Genomic DNA, 15584 nt, shown 5'->3' on the forward strand with positions numbered 1-15584 from the left:
TAGTATACGAGACCATCTGTCTCTTAAACAGTTTGGCCTTTTGCATAGCAATTATATATGTATACATCTCAGAAGGCCTTGTATCTTGTGGACTGAGTATACAGTTCCTAATGATGAATTATATTTTAAGGCTACAGATTTAGAGTTAGAGGAGAGTTATGTGTAATTTGATTTTCTAAACTATATGGTTGTCCTACTCGTTTAGCCACCTTTGTTATTCTCTTTCTGATTTTTGGCTTAAATATCTTTGTGTACAGACCTAGTGCTCAGTCTGTTTTGCAACTTATCTTGATGGCACAGAAGACAGAAGATTAGTAATCAGAGCACATAAAGATAGTTCAAGACAGTTATAAGTGTATACAATAAAATAATATGTCTACTATCAAACTTTTCCCATTGTTTCTGTATATAAACTAGTCTGGTCTGGACTCCTTTGCTTTCACGTGCAAAGTAGTGAGTAGAAAAGTAATCAATTCTAGCATACACTTGATGAATATAACTAGTGGCTCCAGTAGATGCTGATTGAAAGCAGATCCCGTGGGAGAGCACCTAAACCAATAAAATGCTTATGTACTTCAGAAATAATGCTTGTTTTGAGAAATAATGAAAAAAAATTATTGGGCTCATAAAGGAAGATATTTGATGTGCTTGAGAGTCCACAGGATTCTTATATTTGGGAGGAGGAACCCTTTTCTAACAAATAAATACATAGATGCAGTTCACATGGGTTTTTTCCCTTATTTTAATCAACATCATAAACAGTTTTAAAGAAAGAAAAGTACTATCAGTTTTGTTTTCCTTTGAGTAAAGGAATCTATCCATTATGATATGACACAATCGTAATTAGAATGCATTATTAAAAACTCTTCTAAAAGCAGGCTTGTCATGGCATTTATTGTGTTTTTTCCTCTTAAACAGAGCTGAGCTTTATCGGGCCTCAGGGAAATTTGAACTACTTGATCGTATTTTACCTAAGTTGCGAGCCACTAACCACCGTGTGCTTCTTTTCTGTCAAATGACATCACTCATGACCATTATGGAGGACTATTTTGCATTTCGAAATTTCCTTTACTTACGTCTTGATGGTAAGCTGAATGAAAATAAATTTGGGAGCGTTTTTCTGGTTCAGCAATTTGACTATGTAGTAGAAAAACTTCCTCCTCTGTACTATATGTGTATGGACATGTGAATAAAAATATCAAACTTCTGCCTGTCTTCAGCTACAGGCAGAGATGTAAAAAGATAAAAAAAGCAGAGGGTCAGGCCAAGCTGATCAGCAAAAACTGATTGTCAAAGTACAGGAAATTCACCTTGTTGTCAATGTGTACAGTGCTTAGTTGTTACTTAGAGCTTTGTGTAGGCCTTTTATCGTGGTTGAATTCTCTGCTTTCTCCCCCTTCCCTGTCGACACCATTGTGTTTTGAATGGGATCTTTTAAGAATTTTTGTTCCCTTGATATTAATCTTGATTTTTTAAGGCCAATAGTGAAACGTTAATAAATCTATGTTTGTGTACACACATAGTTTTAAAAATATTTAGATTCTGTGAGTGCTCATAAGGCCTTAATCAAAACTGAAGCTCCATTTTGCATGTGTATAGCATCTATTGAAACTTGTCAGCCATAAAATGTTGTCAAATAGATAGTTGCATCTTTTCAAAGTCCCCTTTTGAAATGTCAAGCCTACTTAAAAGAAAAGTTTGAGACCCCCTCCTCCCAAGTGCTACAGACAGTTGGCTGAAACATCCATGGTTAGTGTTTGCGTCTATATTATAGAAAATATAGCTGAGATGGCAAAGAACAAGTGAGCTAAAATTTCCCTTCCACATGTGCCTTAAACAACTAAGATTGCTTTTAAATTATTTCAGTAGAAAATCTTTGTCATAGGGTTTCTTTTTATTTCTTTTTTAATTTCTTCTCAGGTACAACAAAATCAGAGGATCGAGCTGCCCTGCTGAAGAAGTTTAATGAACCTGGCTCACAGTACTTCATCTTCTTGCTGAGTACAAGGGCAGGAGGGCTGGGCTTGAACCTCCAGGCTGCTGACACTGTTATAATCTTTGATAGTGATTGGAATCCTCATCAGGTTATTTTTATTTAATTATCTTCATGTAATATGGAAATAATTGTTTGTGCTTTTTTTTAGGCTTTGTGTTTTAATTTGGAAAGATTGACAGTGAAATTGAAGTATATCATAAAATGCTGATTTGAGAAAAATTGGTAAGGCAAACTGCTACAATCAAGTAGTGTTTTGTTTTAAATTGGTAAAGTGATACTGTGTCTGCGTATGTAGTTTTTCTGAGTGTCAGGGAATCCTCAAAGTTAGAGTCTTAGAGTCTGCATTTTCTGTTTCATTGGTATAACTTTGTTCGCCCTTTAATCATAAGGCACTAATAAATGACTCTCCATTCAAAGTTAAAAGCTCATGCAGCAGATGAAATAATTCCTAAGACTGCTAATGCATTTAAGATTCTCAGGAATAGTGATCTGCTTGAGATAGATACACAGGTCTGTAGCTAGATTATATTATATATATAACCGGCTATATTGTTGCCTCTGTTCTTGTACCTGGACTAGAGTCTATACTGGGTCTGGCTGGGATGGAGTTAATTTTCTTCATAGCAGCCCATATGGTGCTGTATTTTGGATTTGTGGCCAAACCAGTGTTGATAATGCATGCACCAGTGTTTTGGCTGTTGCTGAACAGTCCTTGCACAGCCGCGAGGCTTTTGATTTTTCCTACTCTGTCCCACCAACAAGTAGACTGGGGGTGGGCAAGAAGCCGGGAGGTGACACAGCCAGGAGAGCTGACCCAGACTGACCAAAGGGATATTCCATACCATATGACATCGTGCTCAGCAATAAAAGCTCAAGGAAAGGAGGAGGAAGTGGGGACGTTTGTGGTCATGGCGTTTGTCTTCCCAAGCAACCGTTATGTGTGCTGAGGTCCTGCTTTCCAGGAAGTGGCTGGACATCTGCCTGCCAAAAGGAAATAGTAAATAAATTCCTTCTTTCGCTTTACTTGCGCGCACAGATTTTGCTTCACCCATTAAACTGTCTTTATTTTGATCAACCATTCTTCTCACTTTCCTTCTATTTTCTCCCCATCCCGTGGGAGAGGGGAGTGAGCGAGTGGCTGTGTGGGTGCTTGGCCATTGTCCGGGGTCAACCCACCACAGTCCTTTTTGGTGTCCCACATTGTGGTGGGTTGACCCCGGCCAGCAGCTAAGCACCCACACAGTCACTTGCTTACTAGCCCCTTAGCAGAATGGGGGAGAGAATCAGAAGGCCAAAAGGGTGAAAAGTCCTGGGTTGAGATAAAGACAGTTTAATAAGTGAAGGAAAGATATAAAAGAGACATTGGAAGAAACAGGCGTGCCCAAGACATCAATACTTGGCTCCAGGACTGGTGCCTCTGCCAGAACTTTGGTTTCTATAACCATGGAAGAGTCTCTGAAACACAGGGTATGCTGGGCCATGACGGGATCCACCTGAATTGATGGGGGAAACACATCTTTGCTCGTAAGCTGGCAGGACTGATTGAGAGGGCTTTAAACTAGAATCAGTGGGGGAAGGGGATACCATCAGGAGAGCTGAAAGTAAGCCAAGGGCTGGCATGGCATCGCCTGAGGCTGGCGATGCTAATGGGGGCATCTACTCTGCTCCAGAGAGCACTGAGGGCTTAGGAGCACATTTGAAATGCCTGTACACCAATGCATGCAGGATGAGAAACAAACAGGATGAACTGGAAGCGTTGGTCCATTCCCAGAGCTGTGATGTCATTGGTATTAGTGAGACTTAGTGGAACGAGTCCCACAACTGGAGTGCTGGGATGGAGGGCTACAGGCTGTTCAGGAGGGATAGACAGGGCAGGCGAAGTGGAGGAGGTGCCCTGTATGTAAGGGAGAGGTTTGATTGTACAGCCCTCACAGTTAGGGATGATGTGTTTGAGAGCCTCTGAGTGAGGATTAGGGGGATGGAAAACAAAGCAGATGTCGTTGTGGGTGTCTACTATCGATCACCCAGCCAGGATGTTAGCACTGATGAGTTATTCTATAGGCAATTAGGAGAAATCTCTAGATCGGTAGACCTTGTCCTTATGGGAGATTTCAACTTCCCAGACATCAACTGGGAATGCCATACTGATGTGACAAGCAAGCCTGGGAAATTCCTGAAGTTTGTGGAAGAAAACTTCCTGTCACAAGTACTCAGTGAGCCAACTAGGAAAGATGCCCTCATAGACTTGTTGTTTGTGAATAGAGGAGGACTGGTGGGAGATGTGATGGTAGGTGGCTGTCTTGGCCACAGTGATCATGAAATGGCTGAGTTTAAAATTTTCCGTGTAATGAGAAAAAAGGACAGCAGAGTTGCTACCCTGCATTTCAAGAGAGCAAACTTTAAGCTACTCAGGGAGCTACTTAGCAGTGTCCTCTGGGAATCTGCTTTTGAGGGCTTAGGAGTCCACGAGTGCTGGTCAGTCTTTAAGAACCACCTTTTAGAAGCACGGGAGCAGGCAATCCCATGGTGTCGCAAGTCAAGCAAGCAAGCAGGGCAGAAGACCAGCTTGGCTGAACAGGAAACTTCTCTTGGAACTCAGGAGGAAAAAGAAATTGTATGATCTCTGGAAGCAAGGTCAGGCTTCACAGGAAGAGTACAAAGCCATGGTTCGCCTATGCAGGGAGAAGACGTGAAAGGCTAAAGCTCAACTAGAGTTGAAACTGGCCAGTGTTGTGTCAGACAACAAGGCTTTTTTATGTATGTCAATAGTAAGAGGAGGTCCAAGGAAAACATTGGACCAATACTTGATGAAGATGGTCACCTGACAAATAGGGATGAAGAAGTAGTGGAGGCATTCAATGCTTTTTTTGCTTCAGTCTTTAATATCAATGATAGACCTTGGGCTGCCCGGTCCTATGAGTTGGAGGACCACGACTGCAGGAACAGTGCCTTTCCATTTCTGGTCACCGAAATTGTAAGGGACCAGCTGTATCAGCTGAATGTTCGCAAGCTCATGGGGCCTGATGGGATTCACCCCAGAGTATTGAAGGAGCTAGTGAACATTAGAGCAGGACCCCTCCCAATCATCTACCAAAGGTCTTGGGAGTCTGGGGAGGTCCCCGCTGACTGGAAGCTAGCCAACGTTACTCCAATTTAAAAGAAGGGCGTGAGGGAAGACCCAGGAAACTACAGACCTGTTAGTCTAACCTCAGTACCTGGAAAAAATTATGGAGAAGATCATAATGGGGTGCTACTGAAAGGCATTTGAAGGGCAATGCAATCATCAGGCACAGCCAACATGGGTTCACAAAGGGAAAGTCCTGTTTAGCTAATTTGATATCCTTCTACGATAAGGTCACCCACCTAGTGGATGAAGGGAAGGCGGTGGATGCAGTTTTTCTGGATTTTAGTAAGGCTTTTCCTACTGTCCCTCACAGCATCCTTCTGGACAAGTTGTCCAACTGTGGGATGAGCAGGTACATGGTGCGCTAGGTGAAGAACTGGCTGAAGGGCAGGGCTCAAAGGGGCTACATGTGGCAGGTGACCAGTCACCAGTGGTGTTCCTTAGGGTTCAAGGCCAGTTCTGTTTGATATTTTTATCAATGATCTGGATGCAGGAGTTGAATGCACCCTTAGCAAGTTTGCTGATGATACTGAACTGGGAGGTGCTGTTGACTCTCTCAAGGGTCAAGAGGCCTTGCAGGGGGATCTAGATAGACTGGAGCATTGGGCAACCAATGGCATGAAATTTAACGAGAACAAATGCCGGATTCTGAACCTCAGTTGGAGTAATGCCGGTCACAAGTATAGATTGGGAGAGGAGTGGCTGGAGAGCAGCCCTGCAGAAGGGATCTGGGGGGTGCTGGTTGACAGGAGGCTCAATAGGAGTCAGCAGTGTGCCCTGGCAGCAGAGAGGGCAAACTGCATTCTGGGGTGCATTAAACACAGCATAACCAGCCGGTCAAAATAGGTAATTATCCCACTGTATTTAGTGTTGGTGCGGCCTCACCTTGAGTACTGTGTGCCGTTCTGGGCCCCACAATTTAAGAAGGATGTTAAGGTCCTTGAATGCTTCCAGAGGTGGGCAACAAGAAGCCCTTGTTCTCGTCGGGGACTTTAACTTACCGGATGTCTGCTGGACATACAATACAGCAGAGAGGAAACAGTCTTGGATGTTCCTGGAGTGTGTGGGAGATGATAACTTCCTGACACAGCTGGTGAGTGAGGCAACTAGGGAAGGCGCCCCGCTGGACCTCTTGTTTGCAAACAGGGAAGGACTCATCAGTGATGCGATGGTTAGAGGCCGTCTCGGGCATAGAGATCATGAAATGATAGAGTTTTCGATTCTTGGAGAAGTAAGGAAGGGGGTCAGCAGAACTGCTACCTTGGACTTCCGGAGGGCAGACTGTGGCCTGTTTAGGAGCCTGGTTGACAGAGTCCCTTGGGAGGCAGTCCTGAAGGGCAAAGGGGTCCAGGATGGATGGACGCTCTTCAAGAAAGAAATCTTAAAGGCACAGGAGCAGGCCGTCCCCATGTGCCAAAAGATGAGCCGGTGGGGAAGAAGACCGGCCTGGCTGAACAGAGAGCTTTGGCTGGAACTCAGGGAAAAAAGGAGAGTTTATGACCTTTGGAAGAAGGGGCAGGTGACGCAGGAGGACTACAAGGATGTTGTGAGGCTTTGCAGGGAGAAAATTAGAAGGGCCAAAGCCCAGCTAGAACTTAATCTGGCCACTGCCGTAAAAGGCAATAAAAAATGTTTCTATAAATACATTAGCCACAAGAGGAGGGCCAAGGAGAATCTCCATCCTTTATTGGATGCGGGGGGGAAACATAGTGACAGAGGATGTGAAAAGGCCCATGTGCTTAATGCCGCCTTTGCCTCAGTCTTTAGTAGTAAGATGACTTGTTTCTCCGGGTACCCAGCCCCCTGAGCTGGAGGACAGGGACGGGGAGCAGAATGAAGCCCCCATAATCCACGGGGAAATGGTTAGTGACCTGCTACACCGCTTAGACACACAAATCTCTGGGGCCCGATGGGATCCACCCAAGGGTACTGAGGGAGCTGGTGGAAGTGCTCACCAAGCCACTCTCCATCATTTATCAGCAGTCCTGGCTAACCGAGGGGGTCCCAGGTGACTGAAAGTCAGCAAATGTGACGCCCATCTACAAGAAGGGCCGGAAGGAGGATCCGGGGAACTACAGGCCTGTCAGTCTGACCTCGGTGCCAGGGAAGATTATGGAGCAGATCATCTTGAGTGCCATCATGGGGCATGTACACGACAACCAGGCGATCAGGCCCAGTCAGCATGGGTTTATGAAAGGCAGCTCCTGCTTGAGGAACCCCATCTCCTTCTATGACCCAGGTGACCCGCTTACTGGATAGAGGAAAGGCTGTGGATGTTGTGTACCTGGACTTTTTAGTAAGGCCTTTGACACCGTTTCCCACAGCATTCTCCTGGAGAAACTGACTGCTCATGGCTTGGACGGGTGTACGCTTTGCTGGGTAAAATACTGGCTGGGTGGCCGGGACCAAAGAGTTGTCGCGAATGGAGTTAAATCCAGCTGGCAGCTGGTCACAAGTGATGTTCCCCAGGGCTCAGTGTTGGGGACAGTTCTGTTCAATATCTTTATCAATGGTCTGGATGAGGGGATCGAGTGCACCCTCAGTAAGTTCGCAGATGACACCAAGTTGGGTGGGAGTGTTGATCTGCTTGAGGGCAGGAAGGCTCTGCAGAGGGATCTGGACAGGCTGGATGGATGGGCCGAGGCCAATTGTATGAGGTTCAACAAGGCCAAGTGTCGGGTCCTGCACTTGGGGCACAACAACCCCATGCAACGCTACAGGCTTGGGGAAGAGTGGCTGGAAAGCTGCCTGGTGGAAAAGGACCTGGGGGTGTTGGTCGATGCCCGGCTGAATGTAAGGCAGCAGTGTGCCCAGGTGGCCAAGAAGGCCAACAGCATCCTGGCTTGTATCAGAAATAGTGTGGCCAGCAGGACAAGGGAAGTGCTCGTCCCTCTGTACTCGGCACTGGTGAGGCGGCACCTCGAATCCTGTGTTCAGTTTTGGGCCCCTTATTACAAGAAAGACCTTGAGGTGCTGGAGCGAGTCCAGAGAAGGGCAACGAAGCTGGTGAAGGGTCTGGAGCACAAGTGTGATGAGGAGCGGCTGAGGGACCTGGGGGTGTTTAGCCTGGAGAAAAGGAGGCTGAGGGGAGACCTTATCGCTCTCTGCAACTACCTGAAAGGAGGTTGTAGCGAGGAGGGTGTTAGTCTCTTCTCCCAGGTAACAAGCGATAGGACGAGAGGAAACGGCCTCGAGTTGCGCCAGGGGAAGTTTAGGTTGGATATCAGGAAAAATTCCTTCACGGAAAGGGTTATCAAACAGTGGAACAGGCTGCCCGGGCAGTGGTGGAGTCACCATCCCTGGAGGGATTTAAAAGACGAGTAGATGTGGTGCTTAGGGACATGGCTTAGTGGTGGGCTTGGCAGTGCTGGGTTAATGGTTGGACTCGATGATCTTAAAGGTCCTTTATAACTGAAACGATTCTATGATTCTAACAAAGCTGGTGAAAGGGCTGGAAGGCATGTCCTGTGAGGAGCGGCTGAGGACTCTGGGTTTGTCTAGTTTGGAGAAAAGGAGGCTGAGGGGTGACCTCATTGCTCTCAACAGCTTCCTGAGGAAGGGAAGTGGAGAGGGAGGTGCTGATCTCTTCTCCCTGGTATCCAGTGCCAGGACGCGTGGGGATGGTTCAAAGCTGTGTCAGAGGAAGTTCAGACTAGATATTACGAAGCATTTCTTTACTGAGAGGGTGGTCAAACGCTGGAACCGGCTTCCTAGAGAGATGGTTGATGCCCCAAGCCTGTCAGTGTTCAAGAGGCATTTGGACAATGCCCTTAATAATATGCTTTAATTTTTGGTCATCCCTGAAGTGGTCAGGCAGTTGGACTAGATGGTTGTTGTAGGTCCCTTCCAACTGAACTATTCTATTCTATTCTATTCTATTCTATTCTATTCTATTCTATTCTATTCTATTCTACTCTACTCTACTCTACTCTACATTGGAAGCCAAGACACATATACATGCTCCCCCTCCCCCCCCCCCACACACACACTCTGCCCAGGTTTTATTGCTGAACATGACATTATATGGCATGGAATATCACTTTGGCCAATTCAGGTCAGCTGTCTCAGCTATGTCCCCCCCCAACTCCTTGTCCACCCTCAGCCTACTCCCTGGGGGGGCAGAGTGAGAAACAGAGAAGGCCTTGACGCTGCGCAAGCACTGTTCAGCAATAACCAAAACATTGCTGCGTTATCAACACACTTTTGGTGACAAATCCATATCACAGCACCATTCCGGACAAGCCCCCAACAGGCTGGTATGAAGCAAGTTAACTCCATTCTAGCCAGACCCAATACATAAAATTACTAATGCATTTAAGATATTTAGAAATAGCGGTTTGCTTTAGATACACAGGTTTATATCCGGACTTTATAATATATACCTAGTTATATCGTCGCCTCTGTTCTTGTACCTGGACTAGAGAGTTGCTTTACTTCAGGGTTCCTCTCTGGCCCGAAAGGCCGTGAACTCTGAGTGGCAGAGAAGAATTACATACTTTGGCCTATCATGGTCACTTACTGCACATGCTTTCAAGAAGTGTTAGACATACTGCATTGTACAGAGCATGCACGTATTTTTTTCCCTCCAGTTTGCCTGCCTGGGCCTGATGAACTCCCAAGAAGGAGGATAATTAGGAATGAGCTAGATGAATTGTGGTGGACTGTAGCTTGAGCACTTCTTTTTGTCGCGCTAATAAAACCCAACATTACAGTGTCCTTTAAGCAGGGAGCGATTTGTGTAGCACAGTTATGTTATGCATCATTCCATATTCTTTGCCTAATAGGACTTGCAGGCCCAAGACCGAGCTCATCGAATTGGTCAGCAGAACGAGGTTCGAGTCCTGCGACTGTGCACTGTGAACAGCGTGGAGGAGAAGATACTCGCTGCTGCAAAGTATAAACTGAATGTAGATCAAAAAGTTATTCAGGCTGGAATGTTTGATCAGAAATCTTCAAGCCATGAGCGGAGGGCTTTTCTACAGGCTATATTAGAACATGAGGAAGAAAATGAGGTAAGGCAGTTAAAAACAATCAAAGAGAAGATGTTTCAGTTGGTGCTTGGGAAGCAGCTATATAACTGGTAGGCGAGAGTGCAGTTTGAGCGCAGCTTGGGACTGCTTGAGACTGCAAGCTATTATATAATTTCCATAAAAGAAAACAACTCTGTTCCTAAAGGATATTCTCATGAGAACTTGTTGTTGCACTGTTAGATAAAGGCGAGGCCATGCAGGTGGCGTAGTTGCCCGTACCAAGTGGGAGCTGCCTGCAGATTCCTCTGTTACAATGAGCTGGCTGAGTTTATCCTGTGGCCGAGGAATTTGTGCAACACAACACAGGCCTGAAAGCCAAGATGTACGTGCAGCGCAGCACAGGCCTGGGCCTACTCCCATTAACTGTTATGTGGATCACTAACTCCTAAATGTGCAACGGTTTCTCGGTCAGGATATCTACATTCCACCCCTTGATCCACATACAGTTTACCTTTACCAAAGATATATTGTAAGTTACAGATTATATTAATAATGTATAGGCTTCTCAAGCCCTAAGTAAGAGCCCCAATAGAGCAGACAGCCTGTTCAAGATCCCTGACTCCTCGAATACAATGTCTTGCACAAGGCTCCCAATACAGCTGTGTAGCATGGAGGAGGATGGGCAGGAGATTGTCTTCAGAGACCCTGCAGAGGCAAAAGCTTGCAAATGGTGCAAAGGAGGTACATTTAGAGGCTGTGCTCAGAGGAGCATAAAGCCCTGAGCAACCTGGTCCAATGTCATAGCTGACCCTGCTTTGAGGAGGAAGTTGGACTAGATGACCTACTGAGGACCCTTCCAACCCAAATTATCTTGTGGTCCTATGACCAGTAGATAGGTAGATAGTAGTATGACCAGTATGACCAGATATAAAGGCAAGAACCAGCAGGAGGAAGAGACTTCCCCCAAAGCCTAGGGTGCCCCTGCAGAACCCCCCAGTGGCACACACGGAAGGAAGGGGGGATAAAACTGCAGAGGAATGGAAGGATGCAAAGGCAAGGACTAGCAGGAGGAAGAGACTTCCCCCGAAGACTGAGGTGCCCTTGCAGAACTGCTTCAGTCCTCTGCAGTCTGAGGAGGAAAGACCCGCTGCATCAGGAGAGATGCTGGAGCCCAGTAAGGCAGCCCACAGAATCACAGAATCACAGAATGGTTAAGTGTTGGAAGGGACCTCTGGAGATCATCCACTCCAACCCCCTGCCAAAGCAGGGTGTCATGGTTTAAAGCTGGGCCGGCTATTAAACCTGTGGCAGACGCTCTCTGTTAACCCTCCCCCCCCACCTGAAGGGAAAGGGAAAGGGAAAAGGGAGAGAGGCTTCCGGGTTGGAAAGTTAAAACAGTTTGAATAAACTATAATAATGAAAAAGAGTATAATAACAATAATAGAAATAATCAAATATATACAAATATATATACAAAACCAAGATTGAGCTCCCCTGAAGTCAGCCATGTCACCACCGGCACTGCAGGGCAGGCTCCGGGAAGGCCCAGGCTGGGCCTAGCGACGGTCGAGAGCTGGATTCAGGAACGCACGGATCGGGATCGGGGGCAGCAGGAAAACAGACGGAGTCCTCCTTGGACACCGGCCATAGCAGAAAGAGAGCGAGACCCTCGTGATCCCCCCGCTTTATACCGAGAATGACGTGTATGGGATGGAATACCCTCGTTGGTCAATTTTGGGTCACCTGCCCTGTCCGCTCCCCCCTGCAGCTGCGACCCCCCTTCGGCTCTTTACTCGTAAGCAGTGAGGAATTCAGCAGTGACCTTGGTTTTCTCTCAAGAACAAGTACAGCAAGAGCCTTTCTGCACAACATCCCTACCGGTGCCTCAGTGATAACTACAAACTTCGAGCGTTATCAGTCCTGGAAGCAGACACTGTCTGCAAAAACATGCAGTTAGTTTCAGAAAGTGCAGTTACTTAGAGGAGACTTAGCTGAAAGTAAAAAATCACTGAAAGGAAAATCGGCCTGGTTTAGGCCAAACCAGGACACAGGGTCACCCAGAGCACGTTGCACAGGGTCGTATCCAGGCGGGTTTTGAATATCTCCAGAGAAGGAGACTCCCCACCCTCCCTGGCCAGCCTGTTCCAGTGCTCTGGCACCCTCAAAGGAAAGAAGTTCCTCCTCATATTCAGATGGAACTTCCCATGTTTCAGCTTGTGCCCATTGCCCCTTGTCCTGTCACTGGGCACCACTGAGAAGAGTCTGGCCCCATCCCCTTGACACCCACCCCTAAGGTATTTGTAAGTGTTGCCCAGTGTGCTCCCCATATAACGACCAGTGCTACCAAGAAAAAGTGACGGGTGATAGTGGTAGGTGACTCTCTACTGAGAGGCACAGAGGCGCCCATCTGCCGACCTGATGCGCTCTCTCTAGAGGTGTGCTGCTTACCGGGGGCTCGCATCAGGGATGTTACAGAGAGACTACCGAGCCTAGTACAGCCCACGGACTATTACCCGCTGCTGCTGTTTAACGTGGGCACCAGTGATAGAGCTAAGAGCAGTCCGAGGCATATCAAGGAGGACTACAGAGCCCTGGGAGCAGTGGTAAAGGACTCTGGGGCCCAGGTAGTTTTCTCATCCATCCTCCCCGTCAAAGGGAAGGGGACTAAAAGAGACAGTCAAATTAGGCAAATCAACACATGGCTACAGGACTGGTGCCACAGCCAGGGGTTTGACTACTTAGACCACGGGACTCATTTCAAGAAGCCTGATCTTCTGGCAGCCGACGGGGTCCATCTGTCAGAGAAGGGGAAGGCCATCTTGGGTCATAGGCTGGCCAAGCTGGTAAAGAGGGCTTTAAACTAGATTTGCCAGGGGAGGGGAAACTCAGTCCATCCCAATTCAGCCAGTCCAATGCCAGGGCCAGCAATAGGTGCCCAGAGACTGGAGAAGGATGGCAGGTTGGCAGGAGAGCGCCGGAAGAGCAGCGGAAAGGAATTTCAGGCAGTAAGTCAGCTTCGTCGGGGGCCCAGCTGAAATGCCTCTATGCAAATGCACAGAGCATGCGGAACAAGCAAGAGGAGCTAGAGACATGCACATACCTGCAAGGCTACAACCTTATTGGCATCACGGAGACATGGTGGGATGACTCTGATGACTGGAGTGTTGGGATGGAGGGATATAGGCTTTTTAGGAAGGACAGGCAGGGGAGACGAGGAGGGGGTGTTGCGCTTTATGTCAATGACCAGTTTGAGTGCTGGGAGCTCTGCCTGGGGATGGAGGAGGAGCCAACGGGAGAGCTTATGGGTCAGGATTAAAGGGAGGGCAGGGATGGGAGACATTATACTGGGCGCCTGCTACAGGCCACCTAGCCAGGATGGCCAAGCGGATGAGGCCCTCTGCAGACAGATAGATGTAGCCTCACGTTCACAGGCCCGGGTCCTCATGGGGGACTTCAACCACCCCGATATCTTTTGGAAGGACAACGCAGCTGGGCACAAGCAATCCAGGAGGTTCCTGGAATGCGTGGATGACAACTTCTTTCTCCAAGTGATAGAGGAGCCGATGAGGAGAGGTGCCATGCTGGACCTTGTTCTCACCAACAAGGAGGGGCTGTTGGGGAATGGGAAGCTCAAGGGCAGCCTTGGCTGCAGTGACCATGAAATAGTGGAGTTCAAGATCCATAGGGCAGCGAGGAGGGCGCACAGCAATCTCACCACCCTGGCCTTCAGGAGAGCAGACTTTGGCCTCCTCAGGGAACGGCTTGGCAGAGTCCCTTGGGATAAAGCCCTGGAGGGAAGAGGGGACGAAGAAAACTGTCTAGTATTCAAGGATCACCTCCGCCAGGCTCAGGAGCGATGCATCCCAACAAAGAGGAAGGCAGGCAAAAACGCCAGGAGGCCTGCATGGAGGAACAAGGAGCTCCTGGATAAACTCTGACACAAGAAGGAAGCCTAAAGAGGGTGGAAGCAAGTGCAGGTAGCAGCCAGGGACCAGGTTAGGAAAGCTAAAGTGCTGATGGAATTAAATCTGGCCAGGGATGTGAAGGGCAACAAGAAAAGCTTCTACAGGTATGTCAGTGATAAAAGGAAGACTAGGGAAAAGGTGGGCCCTCTCCGGAAGGAAAGGGGAGACCTGGTTACCCGGGATATGGAGAAGGCTGAGGTACTCAACGACTTTTTTGCCTCATTCTTCACCGGCAAGAGCTCTAGCCTCACCACCCAAGTCGCAGAAGGCAGAGGCAGGGACTGGAAGGATGACGAACCGCCCACTGTAGGAGAAGATCAGGTTTGAGACCATCTAAGGAACCTGAAGGTGCACAAGTCCATGGGACCTGATGAGGTGCATCCATGGGTCCTGAGGGAACTGGCGGATGAAGTCGCTAAGCCGCTATCCATCATTTCTGAGAAGTCGTGGCAGTCTGGTGAAGTTCTGACTGACTGGAAAAGGGAAAACATAACCCCCGTCTTCAAGAAGGGAAAAAAGGAAGACCCGGGGGACTACAGGCCAGTGAGTCTCACCTCTGTGCCTGGCAAGATCATGGAGCAGATCCTCTTGGAAACTATACCGAGGCACATGGAAATCAAGGAGGTGATTGGTGACAGCTAACATGGCCTCACTAAGGGAAAATCATGCCTGACAAATTTGGTGGCCTTCTATGATGGGTTACAGAGCTGGTGGATAAGGGAAGAGCGACTGATGTCATCTACCTGGACTTCTGCAAAGCATTTGATACTGTCCTGCACGACATCACAGAATCACAGAATCACAGAATGTTAGGGATTGGAAGGGACCTCGAAAGATCATCTAGTCGAATCCCCCTGCCAGAGCAGGATTGCCTAGACCATATCACACAGGAAGGCATCCAGGTGGGTTTTGAATGTCTCCAGAGGAGACTCCCCAACCTCTCTGGGCAGCCTGTTCCAGTGTTCAGTTACCCTCACTGTAAAGAAGTTTTCCCTCATATTTATGTGGAACCTCCTGTGTTCCAGCTTGCACCCATTGCCCCTTGTCCTGTCAAGGGATGTCACTGAGAAGAGCCTGGCTCCATCCTCAAGACACTTGCCCTTTACATATTTATAAACATTAATGAGGTCACCCCTCAGTCTCCTCTTCTCCAAGCTAAAGAGACCCAGCTCCCTCAGCCTCTCCTCATAAGGGAGATGTTCCACCCCCTTAATCATCTTTGTGGCTCTGCACTGGACTCTCTCTAGCAGTTCCCTGTCCTTCTTGAACTGAGGGGCCCAGAACTGGACACAATATTCCAGATGCGGCCTCACCAGGGCAGAGTAGAGGGGGAGGAGAACCCCTCTTGACCTGCTAACCACACCCCTTCTAATACACCCCAGGATGCCATTGGCCTTCTTGGCCACAAGGGCACATTGCTGGCTCATGGTCATCCTGCTGTCCACTAGGACCCCCAGGACTCTACACTTGCCCTTGTTATATTTCATTAAATTTCTCCCCGCCCAACTCTCCAGCCTGTCCAGGTCCCT

General features: G+C 47.8%; 1 protein-coding gene across 1 annotated transcript in view; it reads left to right on the top strand.

The window, feature by feature from the left end:
- LOC137677098 (probable global transcription activator SNF2L2) overlaps nt 1-14697 on the top strand; it is a 132063-nt gene extending 117366 nt beyond the window's left edge. The window contains exons 23-28 of the mRNA XM_068424281.1: nt 919-1085; nt 1921-2084; nt 9905-10132; nt 12526-12693; nt 13522-13968; nt 14626-14697. Of these exons, the coding sequence (XP_068280382.1) occupies nt 919-1085; nt 1921-2084; nt 9905-10132; nt 12526-12693; nt 13522-13968; nt 14626-14697 (1246 nt within the window). The remainder of the gene's footprint in view (nt 1-918; nt 1086-1920; nt 2085-9904; nt 10133-12525; nt 12694-13521; nt 13969-14625) is intronic.
- Nucleotides 14698-15584: the final 887 nt, after the last annotated feature.

Source organism: Nyctibius grandis, assembly GCF_013368605.1.
Source record: "Nyctibius grandis isolate bNycGra1 chromosome W unlocalized genomic scaffold, bNycGra1.pri SUPER_W_unloc_1, whole genome shotgun sequence".
Lineage (NCBI taxonomy): Eukaryota > Metazoa > Chordata > Aves > Nyctibiiformes > Nyctibiidae > Nyctibius > Nyctibius grandis.